Source organism: Asterias rubens, chromosome 5 (genome assembly GCF_902459465.1).
Source record: "Asterias rubens chromosome 5, eAstRub1.3, whole genome shotgun sequence".
Classification (NCBI taxonomy): Eukaryota; Metazoa; Echinodermata; class Asteroidea; order Forcipulatida; family Asteriidae; genus Asterias; species Asterias rubens.
In genome coordinates, this window is record NC_047066.1 from 18955321 (window position 1) to 18971994 (window position 16674).

At 38.1% G+C, this 16674-nt stretch overlaps 3 protein-coding genes across 7 annotated transcripts in view; all 3 read left to right on the forward strand.

Moving 5' to 3' along the window:
* Positions 1 to 861: 861 nt before the first annotated feature.
* LOC117290263 (bis(5'-nucleosyl)-tetraphosphatase PrpE [asymmetrical]-like) lies at positions 862 to 4530 on the forward strand. 4 transcript variants are annotated; one of them, XM_033771563.1, is made up of 2 exons: positions 862 to 1127; positions 3572 to 4530. In XM_033771563.1, the coding sequence occupies exon 2, from the start codon at positions 3602 to 3604 to the stop codon at positions 4427 to 4429; it is 828 nt and encodes a 275-aa protein (XP_033627454.1). In that variant the 5' UTR covers positions 862 to 1127; positions 3572 to 3601; the 3' UTR covers positions 4430 to 4530. The 4 variants fall into 4 exon arrangements, with proteins under 4 accessions (XP_033627454.1, XP_033627451.1, XP_033627455.1 ...); XM_033771560.1 differs by having other exon boundaries at positions 862 to 1087; XM_033771564.1 differs by having other exon boundaries at positions 862 to 1003.
* Positions 4531 to 5751: 1221 nt separating this feature from the next.
* On the forward strand, positions 5752 to 10314 carry LOC117290264 (transmembrane protein 17-like). Its single transcript, XM_033771565.1, has 4 exons — positions 5752 to 6172; positions 7062 to 7165; positions 8388 to 8501; positions 9856 to 10314. Exons 1-4 carry the CDS (start codon positions 6070 to 6072, stop codon positions 10135 to 10137), a joined length of 603 nt encoding a protein of 200 aa, XP_033627456.1. The 5' UTR covers positions 5752 to 6069; the 3' UTR covers positions 10138 to 10314.
* Positions 10315 to 13092: 2778 nt separating this feature from the next.
* Positions 13093 to 16674, forward strand: part of LOC117290735 (huntingtin-interacting protein 1-like) — a 43662-nt gene continuing 40080 nt past the window's right edge. For both annotated transcript variants that reach the window (XM_033772281.1, XM_033772280.1), the window contains exon 1: positions 13093 to 13270. In XM_033772281.1, coding sequence (XP_033628172.1) covers positions 13196 to 13270 — 75 coding nt within the window. In that variant the 5' untranslated portion in view covers positions 13093 to 13195. The remainder of the gene's footprint in view (positions 13271 to 16674) is intronic.

Sequence of the window (16674 nt, forward strand, 5' to 3'; positions counted from 1 at the left end):
ACAAGAATCTGTGCAAGCGATATTAGCCCATCCAGCGGTCCTGGATAGACTGGCCGCTGGGGCCGAGCGAAGGGTCATACCTCCATGTAAATTGGGGAAGAGAGACAGCCCCACCCGCCCCCCCCCCCCCACCCTTGGTCCTGTAATGCACAAAAGAGCCATCACTCCCCTCCCCCCACCCCAAAATAATAATCCTCAAAAGAGTTCCTTGTTAAAAAAGCGCACAACAAAGACACAAATTGGTGGAACATGAGCAGGGAATGTGGCCAAACAGCATTAACATTTCATAAACATATTATTTATTAGCTTTTTTTGTTGAGTCTTGTACCGTTTTGAAACATCTTCTCATTGCTGGATGGTCACTAATGGGCGACACCTAATAATAAACAACTGTTTAGGGTGGAGTTCATCCTAAAAAAAAGCAGTAGAAATAGTGATATGCCAACGGTACAACTATTAGTTGTGCTATGAATTTTCAAACACAGAAACAAAAAAGCTTTTGTGCCAACTTTTTTCAGAAAGCTTGAATGATGTCCGTTATTTTATGTTACTATTCTGTCGGTTTATACAAATTTTCACGTGGGGGAAATTCTAAATAACAATATTAAACAACAAAACATAAACAGCTATGATGCTATTGGTGTTAATTCATTTAATCTTATTTATTTGTTACTGTTCTTTGTTTGTTTCTTACTCGTGATTTGTTAATCGTATTCAAACTTGTTTGTTTTGTTTGATTTGATTTGATTGCTAAAAATAATAAACTTAATTCTTTGTCCTAAACATATTTTGTATAGCCAATAGGCTGGCATCATTCTGTCTAATGGTGGCGCTCGACGACTTTGCCGTGTTTTTGTTTGATGACGCCTCCTCTGAATCAGAGTCTGATAGGATATGTGGGGACTTCCCTTCCTTTTTTTATTACAATGCGAGACCATTCCAAACAAGCAGGTTGCTTTCATTCTTCCATGACTTCGGTATTCCTCGGTAAGTCCTGAACAAAGTGAGTGGCAGTGGAGTGGGGTGGAGTGAATGGACAGCTAGAATAAACAATGGAGTACTAATTGCACGACGTGGAACGCACTCGGTGAATGTTATAAATAATTTCCTCCGTATTGGGAGTCGGGGTAAAAATGAACAAAATGATAAGATTGACTACTTGCCTACGGTGTGTCCTTGAATGTTGTAGCTTTTCATTCAAAATGCACACAATTGAATCGACTGCCGGATTACTTTCCGTATGGCGCCACCACTTTTCCCTTCACTTTTAGTTACAATTGATAATAATAATAATAATAAACCGTATTTATATACTATAGCGCATATCACTAAAACAAAGTCCCTATGCGCTTTAAGGAAAACAAAATAAAGGAAGAATGAACCATCAAAGAAAGTTACTGAAAAACGTTGAAAAGATGAGTTTTAAGGCGTTTTTTGAATGTGTCAACTGTGGAAGCATCCTTGACAGACTCGGGTAGGCCATTCCACAGTTCAGCTGCAGCTACTTGGAAAGAGCGAGCACCATAAGATTTTGTAACGGGTGGAAATGACAAGAAGAGACTTTGACTTAGAACGTAAATTTCTCGAAGGAATGTATTTGTGAACTAGGTCCTGGAGATAAATCGGGGCTGTGCCTTGCAAACATTGAAAAGTTAAAAGGAGAATTTTGAATTTAATTCTAGCTTGAACAGGTAGCCAATGAAGATTTTGTAGGATGGGAGTTATGTGATCACGTGGACGAGTGCATGTGACTAATCTAGCAGCTGAATTTTGAACTCGTTGCAGTTTTTTAATAAGAGAATCCGGTAAACCAAAGAGAAGACTGTTGCAGGTGTCAATTCTAGACATGACGAGGGAATGAACAAGTGTTTCAGTAGTTTTGGTGTCGAGATATTTTCTTATGGAGCCGATTTTGTGAAGTGCGAAGGAAGCAGTCTTACAGATAAGGTTAACATGATTGCACATTGTGAGGTTTTTGTCAAAGATGACACAAAGATTCCTAGCAAATGAAACAGGATTGATGTTATCGTCGTCAAGCTGGAATGACACAAGAGGAGTACAGGCACGGTAACGGCTAGTGAAATGGAGAATTTCTGTTTTATCCTCGTTTAATTTCAATCCATTATTGGTAGACCAGTTCTTAATATCTTTAATGCACGAATGAAGTTTGAGAACGCTGTTGGACATCTGATTTTGTTTAAGGGTCAGGTACATTTGCGTATCATCCGCATACAGCATGCAAGAAATGTCGTGATTTTTTTTTTTTTTTTTTGATGATATTGTGGCGGAACAGGGTGTAAGTTGAGTGTAGTTGGTGGACTGTGGCCAGTCTACTGCGCCTTTCTGCGTCGCGTGGGGTCTGCGCGTTGGCTATAAAACAGGCGGCGCTGGAGGCGTGCTCTCTCTCTCTCTCTGCGGCGTGCTGTGTTATCTGATCTCGAAGTTTATCTCTCCACGTGTTGCTCTTGGGCTAGTCTAGCATTTAGGGATTGAGGTTACGTGTTGCTGGGTTGTCGAGGGATCGAGGATTGAACCGCCGACCGTATAGATAGAAGAGCGAGGTAACTAATAAGTTTGAGTACCGGGATTTTGGGAACGGGAGCGTGTGTTGTGTTTCCTTACGTTGGAACTGCGAATACTGAGGTCGTGTGAGAGCGAATAACCGCATCTCGGGTAGAGAAAACGGTTGAGTGTAGCCCGGGGAATTCACGACTTGTATGTGGTTCGGTGAGGCACACTGTTTATCGCTGGAAGGTTCCTGGGGAATTTCCCTCCTGCTTTGTGGGTTAGAAGTTACGCCGTGTGAGGCATAGTCTGTATTTGAGAAGATTGTGTAACTTGTATGAGGTGTGAGGTTCACCTGTCACTGGGCCCAATTGTGTATAACTTGTGTATGAGGTTTAGTGCATTTATTGATTGCATTGTCTAAGGGCCTGATACTATTATTAGGCGAGGTTATTGGGTTGTGTTGTGATTATAAACCTGTGAATTATCTATTGATTATTGTACTTGAAATAAACCATTTAATTGGGCCTTGGAACCTATGAATCCTTGTGAGGTTATTTGAGGTTTCCTAACTGCTCGTTTATAATTTGAGGTTAATCTAAGTCTAGGTGGTGGTACATCTCCACCAAACGAATCGCCCGCAGGCTTTAGCCGCCGCTCGTTATTAGTCCCCCCTTGTGTTTGGGTAGCCGCTCACCTGAGCACCAGGGCTCATAAATATATTTTGGGGTGTGATAATTAACCCGGGGGGCCGGTGTCCCCGTCGAACAAGACCAGACTTTTTGGCCCCACCCCCCCGGTCCCGCCACAATATCTTCAAGGGGAGAGGCGAACAAGGTAAACGCAAGAGGTCCTAAGACGGGATGATATCTCATTGAATGAGGTAAATTAGATTTATCAAATGAAAAAGTGGTGGCGCCATAAGGAAACTTTTCCCACAGTATGATTTTGATGTTAATTACAATGAAACACTAATTATTTAATTGGCACAAGGTACACAAGAAATATGTGGTTTAAAAGTTTTGTGAGCATTAAATGAATTGAGTCTCATTTCTTTTGAATCCAGGGAGGAGTTTTCAACTGATGATTAAACAGCATGGCGAAAAGGATAACTCTGGACGACATCCCACCAAAGTTTCGTACCGACAACGAGTTCCGACTCCACCCAGCCAAAGTCCCACATGTTGTACTGGAACCAGATTTCGTTGCCGACAAACGTGTTTTTGTGATCGGTGACGTCCACGGGTGCTGTGATGAATTGAAGCTTCTGATCGACAAAGCTGGAATCACTATCGGGGATCCTGACTCCATAATAATACTAGTGGGAGACCTAATTAATAAGGGACCCAAAAATAAAGAAGTGTTGGAGTTCGTCCGTCAACTTGGCGCTTTCTCTGTTCGTGGAAACCATGACCAGAAGTGCATTAGTCAAATGGCGTTTTTACGAGAAGGCAAACCCATCGAGGAGGAGTTTGAATATCTGCGAGAAATGTCTGACGAGGATTTCGATCAGCTTATAGATCTCCCATATACAATCAGTCTGCCCTCGCTTAAATCTGTAATCGTGCATGCTGGTCTAGTTCCTGGACTCCCCCTGGCTTCACAAGATGCTGTTGAAATGATCATTATGCGGAATCTAATCGAGGACACTGCTAATGATCATACGGAAAGCGACTATCAAGAGCGACGTTATAAAGCAACGAAGTCTAGAAAGGTCGGTCAGCCATGGGCGAGTGTGTGGCCGGGACCAGACCATGTGTATTTTGGACATGACGCTGTTAGGGGGCTACAGCAGTATGACTATGCCACTGGTCTGGACACGGGATGTGTGTATGGAAAACGTCTAACTGGCATCTTCCTTACTGGAGATAAACAACTTGTAGAAGTAAAGGCTGCAAAAATGTATAGCGTACCTGATTTATGAAGTAATTGACCTCAATGTATAAATCGTGGGCAAACATTTCCTACAAAAGTTAAAACCAAGAAGAAGATGCATAAAAGCATATACATGTATCACTAAAAAAGCCATTGAAATGTCAATTGTATTTAAAAGAATCGTTTATTTATAATTTAAATAGATTTGTCCCATCGCCGTTCTATTATGTTATGATTTGCATGGAGTACACATGGAGTATATTTGATTTGCAATAGAAGTAAGGATTTGTAGTATATTTTTATGGAATGTTAATTTTGTTTTAAATTATGCAGAACTAGTAACCAATACCATGCTGGATTTTGGTCAGCAGCCATAATGGTTTGTACATGATCCAATTAAGTCTACTGTTTGGAAAAGGAATAACATGTAGATAACAGGTGTGAGTTGTCTGATGAAAATGATGTTCTATTCCAGCCTATTTCTTAAATGGAGCTTATTCCACTAATTTTTCACTCACTCATTGTGATCAGTTCATGAAACTTTCAGAATTATGTGCCAAGTTCTTATTTAAAAACAATGGCAGTGCTAGATGCTCATCCACAGCCTTGAGAATCCAGCTAGCTCTAAACCGTACAGTGCAATGCTTAAAGGCAGTGGACACTTGGTAATTACTCAAAAAAGATTCCCTCAACTGAAGTAAGATTTGTTTCCTGAATTGTCGGCTGAGTTTAAAAATGTGTGTTCATTAAAAATTAGTTACCAAATTAAGAAATGTCATTTAATTTTTGGTGATTATAGTTTCTTTTTCTGAATTGCCAAGCAAAACAAATTGAGAAAATAAGCCATATTATACACATAATGAATATTTATGAGTGCAATGGTGTGAATATGTTCATGAGTTGAAAGATGGAATGTTCTATTCAACGAGGCGGAGCCGAGTTGAATGGAACATTCCAGCTTTCAACGAATGAACATATTCGCACCATTGCACGAATGAAAAACATTCATTATTTGTTTTATATAACATCCAAGTAGATCTTTGTCATTTTGATTGAAAGAAACAACTTTCAAAACAAACAATTTCAACTGTAGAAGCCGAATGCTAGTAATTTTACTATGCCTTCTTGCAGTAACACCTGCTGCGTTACCAAAGACACGCGCACGCAGTGATGTTTTTACTCAGCTTTTTCGTTCCATCCGAAAAGTACCATTGCACGCTGGCAGCGTGCCAGCGTGCAATGGTACTTTTCGGATGGAACGAAAAAGCACGGCGAGTGACTCAGCGTGCAATGGTACTTTTATTTGCTATCACGTGACGGACAATCCTCCAATCAAATGGCAAGGATCTGCTTGGGTGTTATATAAAATGTGTTATTTGTTCTCCATGTGGCCATCACTTTGTGTTTATTTTGGCATTACTTTATTTTGTATTCAAAGGAGTTTGTGTTGTCAGTGAGTCACTCAGCTCAGTGATTACGAAATAATTTTGAATGGATAATACTGTGGTAATGCCTGAGATAACAAACCAAATAATATAGAGCAAAGAATAGAAACCGCAGACAAAAGTTCTTTATCTGTGTCAGATCACTAACAACGAGGACCGTTTTATTATGCAAATTATTTTGAACTTTTCCAAGAGAATGTTGAACAACAGAGGGCGCACTCCATAGCTAGTGATTGTAAACAACATGGCAGCCGACTACATGAGACAGAAATTGACTTCTTTTTCAGAGGCAATTTTCCCTGCAAAACCCTTAAGAGATAACAGACAACACCATGTCATCAGGCCAGGTAAGGATAGATTATTTAAGATATTGATCAACTCTGAAAAAATATCATTGAATTAAACTAAATAAAATGCACAAACATACGCCAAGTTGTTTTCCTGGTGTGTTCAACTTCATTTATCATTATTGGCTCATCGACTCGTCCAATTCAATCCATGATCAACCGTTATTGTCAAGTCCACTGTTTGAATAGCCCAGGTTGGACTCCTTCGTTGCATTGAATGAATTGTGGTGTGGTACGAATAAAGGAAAAGTTTCCGTATGGCGCCACCACATTTTCATTCGATATTTCCTAATGGTAATATAGTATTGTATCTAACCTCAATGACAATGAGATCATAGGCCCTATCTATCCCTTTTTGTAAAAAAGGGTGAAAAAGTGGTGACGCCATACGGAAAGTTATCCCAAATGAATTGTTTTGTTAACACTAACGGTCATTAGTTTACGCATACAAAAAAGTATTATTTGGTAGGAATAATTCCTGTATCATAATCCAGTCACCACTTTACCACTCTATTTATAAATATAATCTATTTAAAAAAAAAAAGGAATATATCACATTTGACAGTTTTCTTCAATTGAGTAAAATTTGATACATATAACCATACTAGTTTATATAAAATCATAACCAATGGAACTTGTTTGAAAGGACGTTTTACCACTTGTTTTATGACGTTATTATAATATTTATTTAATTTTTCGATATAACTTTTTGTTTAAATGTAATATAGATTTAGAAGAGAAGAAAGATTCGGATGCAACTCCGTATCCGAAGGATTTTGTGTTGCCATGTCAGTCACTCGGCTTCCAAGGTTATTATGAAATAATTTTGAACACATACCAATAAACACATTGACACACAATGAATGCTAATTTTCTACTTTTGTTTCAGGGAATGAACTGGTCACCAATCTTCCTCTTCAGATGGCTTTATACTTCAATGTTTTCTTCTTTCCGTTCTGGATCATCAGTGCATTGGCGCTCCTACAGCTCAAGGTACAAAAAATGTAATGGTATCACACACATGACACTGTGTGTGTAATGGATTGTGTGTGTCATCATGACACACACAATTCAATAATGCGTTTATCGCCGTCAATCATGATACCATGCATCTTCTAAGATCGCTTCATTGGTTACCAATTAAACAGAGGATTGTATTTAAGATTCTTGTATTCGTTTACAAGTTCTTTCACAATCAGGCACCAGTGTATTTTAATGAATGTCTTGAGTTGTATCAACCTTTGCGTACAAATCTTCGCTCCAATGCAGACCCATTTCGCCTTACTTTTCCCATGACTCGTAGTAAGGCAAGGAGATCAAACATTCACTGTTACAGCAGCTAAGGAGTGGAATGAACTTCTCTCAGCTAGATTAAATCTGTTCCATCTGTGGATTAGTTGCGATACCGTAACCCTCCTCCCGACAACGGGAGGAGGGTTACGTTATCGCAACTATCAGTGGATGTGTTTAAGAAGGTTCTCAAAACATACCTCTTTCCTAATTGGTTTTCTATTGTTGTTGTGTTTGTATTGTATAAAAATATAAATTTGGGAACACTTTTCCAGTCACTACTTTATTCAAATGTCATGTGTATGGCTAACAAACTATAACACACAAATACATATTCACCGGGCCTCTGTTTTTTCTCCCTCCAGAAAAATCAAACACTTTTGATCTCTGACTGACTATGTGGGATCATTATGGGTCAATGTGTTTAGCTGCCAACTGCATACTGCACCTCAAACACCCTTCACAAATCAGCTTCTCAGCAGGAAGTTAGGATGATTAGCCACCCAAATTATTATTACTGTTATTTTTTTATTTCATTTTTTTAAATGCACATCGCCAGACACACAAAGCCTGAAGGCCACTTCAAGGTGTGGGCTACAATTATTTTTTTTCAGAGGCCATTGCCACCTACTCCTAGGGCTGAAACAGGGTTGCCCCTTTTACAGTCCATACGGATGTAGGCTTGGGCATCATCAGTCCGAAGCCTGGTCGGTAGAGCAGAAAGCACTACCCAATTTAAATGTGATAGCAAATTAAAACTGTGCGGTACACCACACTGTGTTTGGCCAAGTTAACTGATTCTGGAAACAAATCGTGTTAGATACCCGGTAAATTTGTTGCATTAGCAGGCCCATCAAATCTGTCTTTTCTAATAAAAAGTTTTTAATACGACTTATTCTCTATATTGTTATCTCCAAATGCTCAGTTCTACTACTTGGATGACATATTCCGCTTTGTGTCTGTGACTATCTACGTAGTGATGGGAGGCACAGAGGTGATGAGGCTGTATCTAGGATACCTCGGCAACCTTCAAGAAAGGGTAGGAAACGTGGAAATAATCATTGCATTGAAATATAAAAATAGTGGGGAATATTTAAATATGTTTAAAAAGTTTGTTACCCTTCATCGGTGTGTGATAAGCATGTGCGTTCCCAAGTCTTGCAGGGAAAACAAATACCACAGGCTCGGATTGGCACAAATGACCCCCACATTCTAGAGCAGGTATCTTAATAAAGGGTCTATGTAACTTTTGTAGGACAAAAAACACAAGATTTACACTAAACTTACACAGTTTGAAGATAATGATAGTAGAAAGCTTCCCTGATATATTACGTAAATATTACGTGCTGAGGTGCTGCAGTTTTTTGGAAATGAGTAAAACAATGTCATGAAAATAATTTTCGTCTCATGAGACGAATATTATTTTAATGATTTACAAACGTATTTTCACGACATTGTTTTACTCATTTCTCAAAAACTGCAGCACCTCAGTAAGTAATATTTGAAGGGAAGCTTTCCACTATCATTATCTTCAAACCCTGTAAGTTTAATGTAAATCTATGGACATTTTGAAAAGGTACCCAAATCCTTTAAAGGGAAGGTACACGTTTGGTAATTACTCAAAACAAATATTAACTTAAAAACTGACTTGGTAATGAGCATTGTAGAGCTGTTGATAGTATAAAACATTGTCGGAAACGACTCCCTCTGAAGCAACGTAGTTTTTGAGAAAGAGGTAATTTCTCACTAAAATAATAAAATACTAAAAATAATAAAAGACTACCTAGCTAGAAGTCTTTTATTCCTATCTGAAAGCACACAAATTTGTCCAACAAGGGTATTTTTTCTTTCATCATTTTCACGCAACTTCGATGACCGATTGAGCCCAAATTTTCACAGGCTTGTTATTTTATGCTTATGTTGGGCTACGCCAAGTGAGAAGACTGGTCTTTGACAATTTCCAAACGTGTACCTTCCCTTTAACCACCAGAACACCGAGCAAGCCAGGTGACAAGAAGCTAGTTTGAATCCTGTAACTAACAGTGGGTACTGCAACACTTGGCTTGTGATATGGTTCATAAATAAATGGTGTTTGAAGCTTTGCATGGTGTGGAGAATAAGAGTAACTATAGATGTAAATATGAGTAGTAAACTTACGGGTACAACCATGGGTGAAATCTCTTTTGAAGGAGTGGTGGCTCTAAAAAGAGCCGGTTTGGTCCCGACGTTTCGAACACTACTCTGCTCATCTTCAGGAGAATGAGCAGAGTATGTTTAAAAAGAATTTCAGTTTGTGTACACTGTACAATGGATTATTTTTGACTTCTTTTTTGGTATTTTTGAAAGAAAAACGGGTATACTCAATCCAGTGCTATAATTGTGGTTCTTTTCAGGTTCCAGAGCTGGCTGGATTCTGGCTCCTTACACTAGTACTTCAACTCCCCCTCATCATTTTCCTGCTCGCTGTGGAGCGTGCGATGCCACTCCCAGTCGAGCGTGCCATTCACATTGTCCAACTCCTCTTCATAGTCTTTGAGGTCATCTGCGGCTTCCTCGCTCTGCGGATCATGACAAGACACCAAATCATGAAGTTCCACTTGCAGGAATTTGACACGATCTTTGACCTTGAGGATGGTCATCCTGAGGTCATGGGTCGGTATGTGCCACTAGCGTGATTTGCATATGTTTCGACAACACTTTATAATCTTGCGACTGATGACCAGACAATAGATCATGAAGTTTCACTCGGGCCACTTGGGGGAATCTGATGTGGTCTTCGGCGCTCTCAATCACTTCCGGGGGTATATTCATTCATACCCAAAACAGTTATTAAAGATTGGAACACATTACCACCATAGACATCTAATCCATCACGGGCAATTAGACTTTTAAAGGAGCCGTTATAATCCACCTCTAAAGCAAATACAACAAAAGTGACAGAACGCCTATTAATCTGTGCAGGGCGAATCGCGTATACCCCCGGAAGTGATAAAAATACTATTTATAGCGCCCTCGCATGGCCAAAAATAAGGCGCATTAAGAACTCACTCCGTGGCAGTGAAGTTAATAACAAGAAGTCCCCTAGGTCCACTAAGCGAGAGTATTAGTCCATGCCAATATCCTTCCTTCCTTCCAGGGCCCAATTTCATAGCGCTGCTTAGCGGCCGATTTTGTGCTTACTGTGTGTTTTCCATTTCATAGCGCTGCTAATTGTAAGCAAACGAAAAGGCATGCTAACCTTTCGGTGCTTACCAAACGAAAATAAATGATGTCACAATGCAAATCCATGGTAAACACGCAATATGGCCGCCCAATGTTTCTGCTAACTTGTGAAATACGCAAACTTGCTTAAGCAAATTTTTCTGCTACAGTAAGCACGCAAATTTGCTTAAAGTTAAGCAGCGCTATGAAATCGGGCCCGGGTAGTAGTTAATTAGCAGGACAGTTCTTTTTATAGCTCAGTAGGCTCCCAAATTTCAAAAATCTACTCACCAGCATGCAGCAGTAGGACAACAAGCAAGACCTACATTAGTAGGATTTGAAACTTTGCATGGTGGAAATACGATACAGAAAGGTTTACGGTAACACCATGTACACCCAGCTTTCTCCAGAAGACGATCAGAGCATACTGATCGAAACGTCGAGTTGAAACCAACAGTTCTTTTCAGAGCCAACCCAACTCATTAGAGATAGTCATTACATGGTGTTACCGCAAACCTCTCTGTAAGACCAACATTAGTTCACAAAGAGCAAAAATCTACACATAAATTGTAATCACAAACCGCTTAGCCTATTAACATTTTTATGCTGTTTTATCAGGATGTTTTTCCAGGATTTACTTTTTAGTAATACCTTTTACAAAATGTTCCATTTGACCCAAAACATTATCATTTAACATTTGTAACAAAATAATGTCCAAACAGTGTTTTCGTTGTGCCTCACACTGACTTTTGTCTTTAAAGGAACGTTACAGAATTGGTGAGAAACAAAAATCGTGAAGATCACAGATTTACATAAACCTTACACGGTCTAATGATGATGATAGTTGAAAACATCCCTTGAAATATGACTGTCTGAAATTTCATATTTGATGAGAAATAAATAATCAAATTTTCGCGTTTTGAGTTTATCGCTCAGTGAGCGTTTTATTCATTTTTGTTTTGGCATTGATGCAATGCAAAATTTTGTAATCGATTTTTCACTATTCTCTCGTGACCCAGGTGGCCAAATGGTCTCAAACTTCTACAGGTTTGTCAGTTTATGTATATGGTGGATTACATAAAGAGCTTACACTGCCAGCAACTGTTTTGTTAGCAAAAACCAATTCTGTATTGTTCCTTTAACTTTAACAGAATGGCCAAAAGAACCAATGTAAAATTTGTAAATTATTGTAAAGTTGTAAATAAATGTTATGAAATAACTTTAGTACAAGAAGATAGTATTTTGCTTTGAGAGAATTTGTACAAAATGTCATGTTCCCTTTTCAATATTAATTCAATTTTTGTTGGAATAATATTTTTTTGATCCAAATGAACATGAAATAACGCAAGTGAAAGTGAGATAATTTGTCATTAGAGCCACAGAAAAACACTTGTGGGGGAGAGACTGTGAAGAAGAAAAAACAACTTGTGTTTTTTTCAGTTTTCAAACAAAAAAGAAGTACAGTATTCAAAAACTGAATAATTGGGAATCACATTAGGTTGTCCATCTTTAAAGGCAGTGGACACTATTGGTAATTACTCAAAATAATTATTAGCATAAAACCTTACTTGGTAACGAGTAATGGGGAGAGGTTGATAGTACAAAACATTGTGAGAAACGGCTCCCTCTGAAGTGACGTAGTTTTCGAGAAAGAAGTAATTTTCCACGAATTTGATTTCGAGACCTCAAGTTTAGAACTTGAGGTCTCTAAATCAACCATCTAAACGCACACAACTTCGTGTGACAAGGGTGTTTTTTTCTTTCATTATTATCTTGTGAGTTCGATGACCAATTGAGCTCAAATTTTCACAGGTTTGTTATTTTATGCATATGTTTAGAGAAGTGAGACGACTGTTCTTTGACAGTTACAAATAGTGTCCAGTAAAAGTTATAAGTGTAGAGCTTTGAAAATTAACTTTATTTCCAATCTTATGACCGTTAGTGTACGCCCTTTTATGACATTTTATTTAGGGACATTAAGTTAGACATCACAAATATTTTTACAGTTTCATTTCCAATGTCAACAAATTACTGAGTAATAGACTGTTTAGTTTGGTTACACCCTTTCCGGGAACCGTAAACCGCCCCCGATTTTTCCCCGCAAGGGAATTGCATGCCAGATCAGACTGGCTCCACTTTGGTAAACGAGCTTTTTTTTTTTTTTAAACCATCAGGACTACACAACTATCCTTGTAGTGACCGCATTTAACAAATTTGCACATTTTAAAATCTGTTGGTAAATTGGTAACAGAGAAATGGAGAATTTCACAGCTAATAAACTCCAGAATAAGTATTTGTTTAGGAATCGACTTAGTCCGTTCATCGTGACTTTTGAGAGAACGGACTACGTGCAAGTTTACTAAACCGACTGCAAATGATGCATACCCCCTCTGTTGGTCAAAAAGAGTTAGTTCCGGACCAATAAACTGGGTCATACACACACCACTTTTTAGTTTTGTGCGTGAAAAGTCGTTTGGTGAAGCCATTTTCTACACTTTGGATTGTAGTACCCTGGAAGAAACATCAGTCATTATGGCTGGGAGATTATCAACTAGGAGAAGCACGGATAGCTTGGAAGCTGAACGTCAGAATTTCATCAAACACCAGGTAGGAAATATGAAGAAAATGTTAAAGCTTGACCTGTGTGTCAAGCGGTCAGCAACGAAATGTTGTTCATTTTGTTTGGGTAGAAGCATGCACCACAGTACGTGTGACACAATGACACTGACTGTACTTTGTCAGTGCTATTGTCAGTCACTTGCGTCAGTCTTTCGGTGACATTGACAGATTTGTACACACAATATGATAATATCGAGCCCGTCACGAACGAACAACGAAGTTTTAACATTTTACTAAACATTTAAAAGTAAGCCTTGTAATTTGTATTTTCTTTCATGATGTTGATGAATGTTTTGTAGTTTCCATCCTCTGCAGCTGCTACAGTGCTAATTAATAATAAAATAGTACTACTCTAGTCTATGTTTAATCGCAGTCTTACAGTTGATTCAAATGTAATAATAATTGACGTATATGGTATGAAATTATGAAATTAAAATTGTATTCAAGATAAGTTCAAGCAACTGTGTATTAAAATAACTTAACATTGACTTGGACGGAGCACTTAATTGCTCATATAATTTTTATATAGGCTAGTTTGTGACATAGTGAGTTAGTTCAGTTGACAAAATGTGCAATAATCGTAACCCTTATCCCTTGCGAGGGACAAGATGGACCAAGAGAAGAGCAACATGTTCTTGTATCCATGCATTTTGATTAGTGCATTAAAATATAGGTAGGAATGATCTCCTTCTGACCTGAACTCACATATTGAGTGTTGTTCCTAGAAAGGAACTGTTCAAAATTCAATTATTACATCACCATTCAACATCAAGATTTACTTATAATTTATGTATACATACTCTGTTATGTTTTTCCCCCTAATTATTATATAAACAAAATTGCCTAAAATTGTAAACCGAGTAACAATTTAGTTCATCACCAGTACCGGTATTACTACGTATACATACTCTGTTATGATTTTCCCCCTAATTATTATATAAACAAAATTGCCTAAAATTGTAAACCGAGTAACAGTTTAGTTCATCACCAGTACCGGTATTACTACATGTATGTCAATTGCCAGTCCTCTAAAGAAATAATACTGCCATAAGATACAATCCACTGTTGCTGTATCTGAATTTAAATCAAAATACATCTGGTAATTTGGTCATCAGTATGAATTTAAAACAAAATCCCTCTCGAACGACACATAAACTGTTGTTTTTCTTTTACAAAAAATGTCATCAAATTTGAAAGTTATTGAACACAAAGTTTTATGACATTTTCGCAGCGTGATTGGATTGCGAATTTATTGAAAACTACTGTAGAGTACATTTTAGTTGCTCAGTTGAAAATGAGATGCATACTCTTTTAAAAAAATCCTACATATGTCCAGTCTGTCATGTCTATGGCTAAAGGTTCTCAATTAAATCACACTGTTTTAAAATGAAAGTTATGCTAACAAGAGACAACATAAACGTCACATGTTTTTGAAAGTGTACAATCCAAAAGAAACAGATTAACAAAAGTGACTCTTTTTATGGTTTTATTATTAGTTTATTTATAAATATGATAAAGGTTTCGTGAAGGTTTTGATCAGGGTTTATGACCTCACATACACATGTACTTTATGTAGGTATTGGTCTTTGTTTGAAACCCTTGGTCTTGGTCTTGTCTCATTCTCAAATGGGAACTCTTATTTTTTTTAAACAAGACTCAAGTTCTGCTGAATAGACCATTCCATTAGGATCCGCCCACGACGCACGTGTGAGCAGGAACACGTGTGAGCAAGAACATGTGAGCCTCTCCAATGCCTTTCTGCACAATCTGCTGCGCGCACCAAAGATATTCGCACGCATTTCGGACCTTATTTGTCTGACCTTCGTTGGGTTGTGATATTGGTCAATACGCAATGGGGCGGGGCTTAATGGATCGGTCTATTGTCAGGCTGAGTGTTTGCGGTTCCAGTCAGCAGTATCCCTCAGTGGTGTCCCTTGAGCCAAACTCTTTTTTTATTATTTTTTAACCCTTTCGGATGGAATGTAAAGCTGTGTCTGATATTCAGCAATTCATGCAGGCCTACATAATGTGCTGACTTGCCTTGAATTCCTTCTCCATGTCTGTATGCTTCGTTTTTGTAAGGGCACCTTAGGGCATTTTCTCATTGGGAAAGGGCACCTTACCCTATCTGAGCGTTTCAAGGGCACCAAGGCAATGTCCATGAAGCATCAGGCTTGTTCATTGTAGGAATTAGGCAATTGCTCCTGGTCATAATATCAAATAAATGCATTCCAATTTCCCCAGAGGTCCTTAAAGGCACTGGACACTATTGGTAATTACTCAAAATAATTATAAGCATAAAACTTTACTTGGTAACAAGTAATGGAGAGCTGTTGATAGTATAAAACATTGTGAGAAACAGCTCCCTCTAAAGTAACGTAGTTTTTTTTGAGAAAGGAGTTATTTCTCACTAAAATACTTGAATTTGATTTCAAGACTGTAGAATTTGATTTTGAGGTCTCAAAATCAAGCATCTGAAAGCACACAACTTGTGCAACAAAGGCGTTTTTTCTTCCATTATTCTCTCGCAACTTCGACGACCAATCAACCACAAATTTTTACAGGTTTGTTATTTTATTCGTGTTGAGTTACAGTTACACCACGTGAGAAGACTGGTCATCGACAATTACCAATAGTGTCCAGTGTCTTTAATAGTCTGTTTTTAAGGAACACCTTGCAAGAATGTGTATTTCAAAGGATCAGCACAAAATTATTATTGCAAGACAGCAATTGATGCAATGTATTTGATATTGGGCGGAATCATGAAGTGCCAATTTAGTGTACACATATGTACATGTACTTCGTAGTTGCTGCATGTTATATTCAATACACAGGAAATCGTTCACTGAGATTCACACAGTGTACAGCCCCATGTATGCACGTTGAACTTTAAAACAGGAAGTCGCCTTTTATCTTATGAAAGATTTTACTATAATATTAGGCCTATTCAGCCTTGAACTACAAACATCTACTGCCAATCTCAGTAGGACTTCCACCAAACTTTACAAATTGTTATTTGTACAGTACGTATACATTTTTGCCTCAAATCCTATACGTACCAAGTCATTATATCAGGCTTAGTAATATGAGGCATTTGTAAAAAAACAAATTATTTAATTCTAGGGAACTACATGGGTAGAGTGGTGTATTTTCAAGTACAAATGGTTTGACAAGTCTTACTTGCAAGCCTGCGTAGCCGCATTAGTGATTGCGCTATCAGGTTCAATGCATAAAACACCATACATGTACAAGGTACTTTTGACACAAGAATTCTCAATGGTCTAAACCTGCGGAAACGTTTCAAATACCAAGTATGTACATTGAAAAACAAAAACAAAGTCTGCTTTGATCATGTCGATGGTTTGTGCATTCTAAAAATACATGATAGCTTG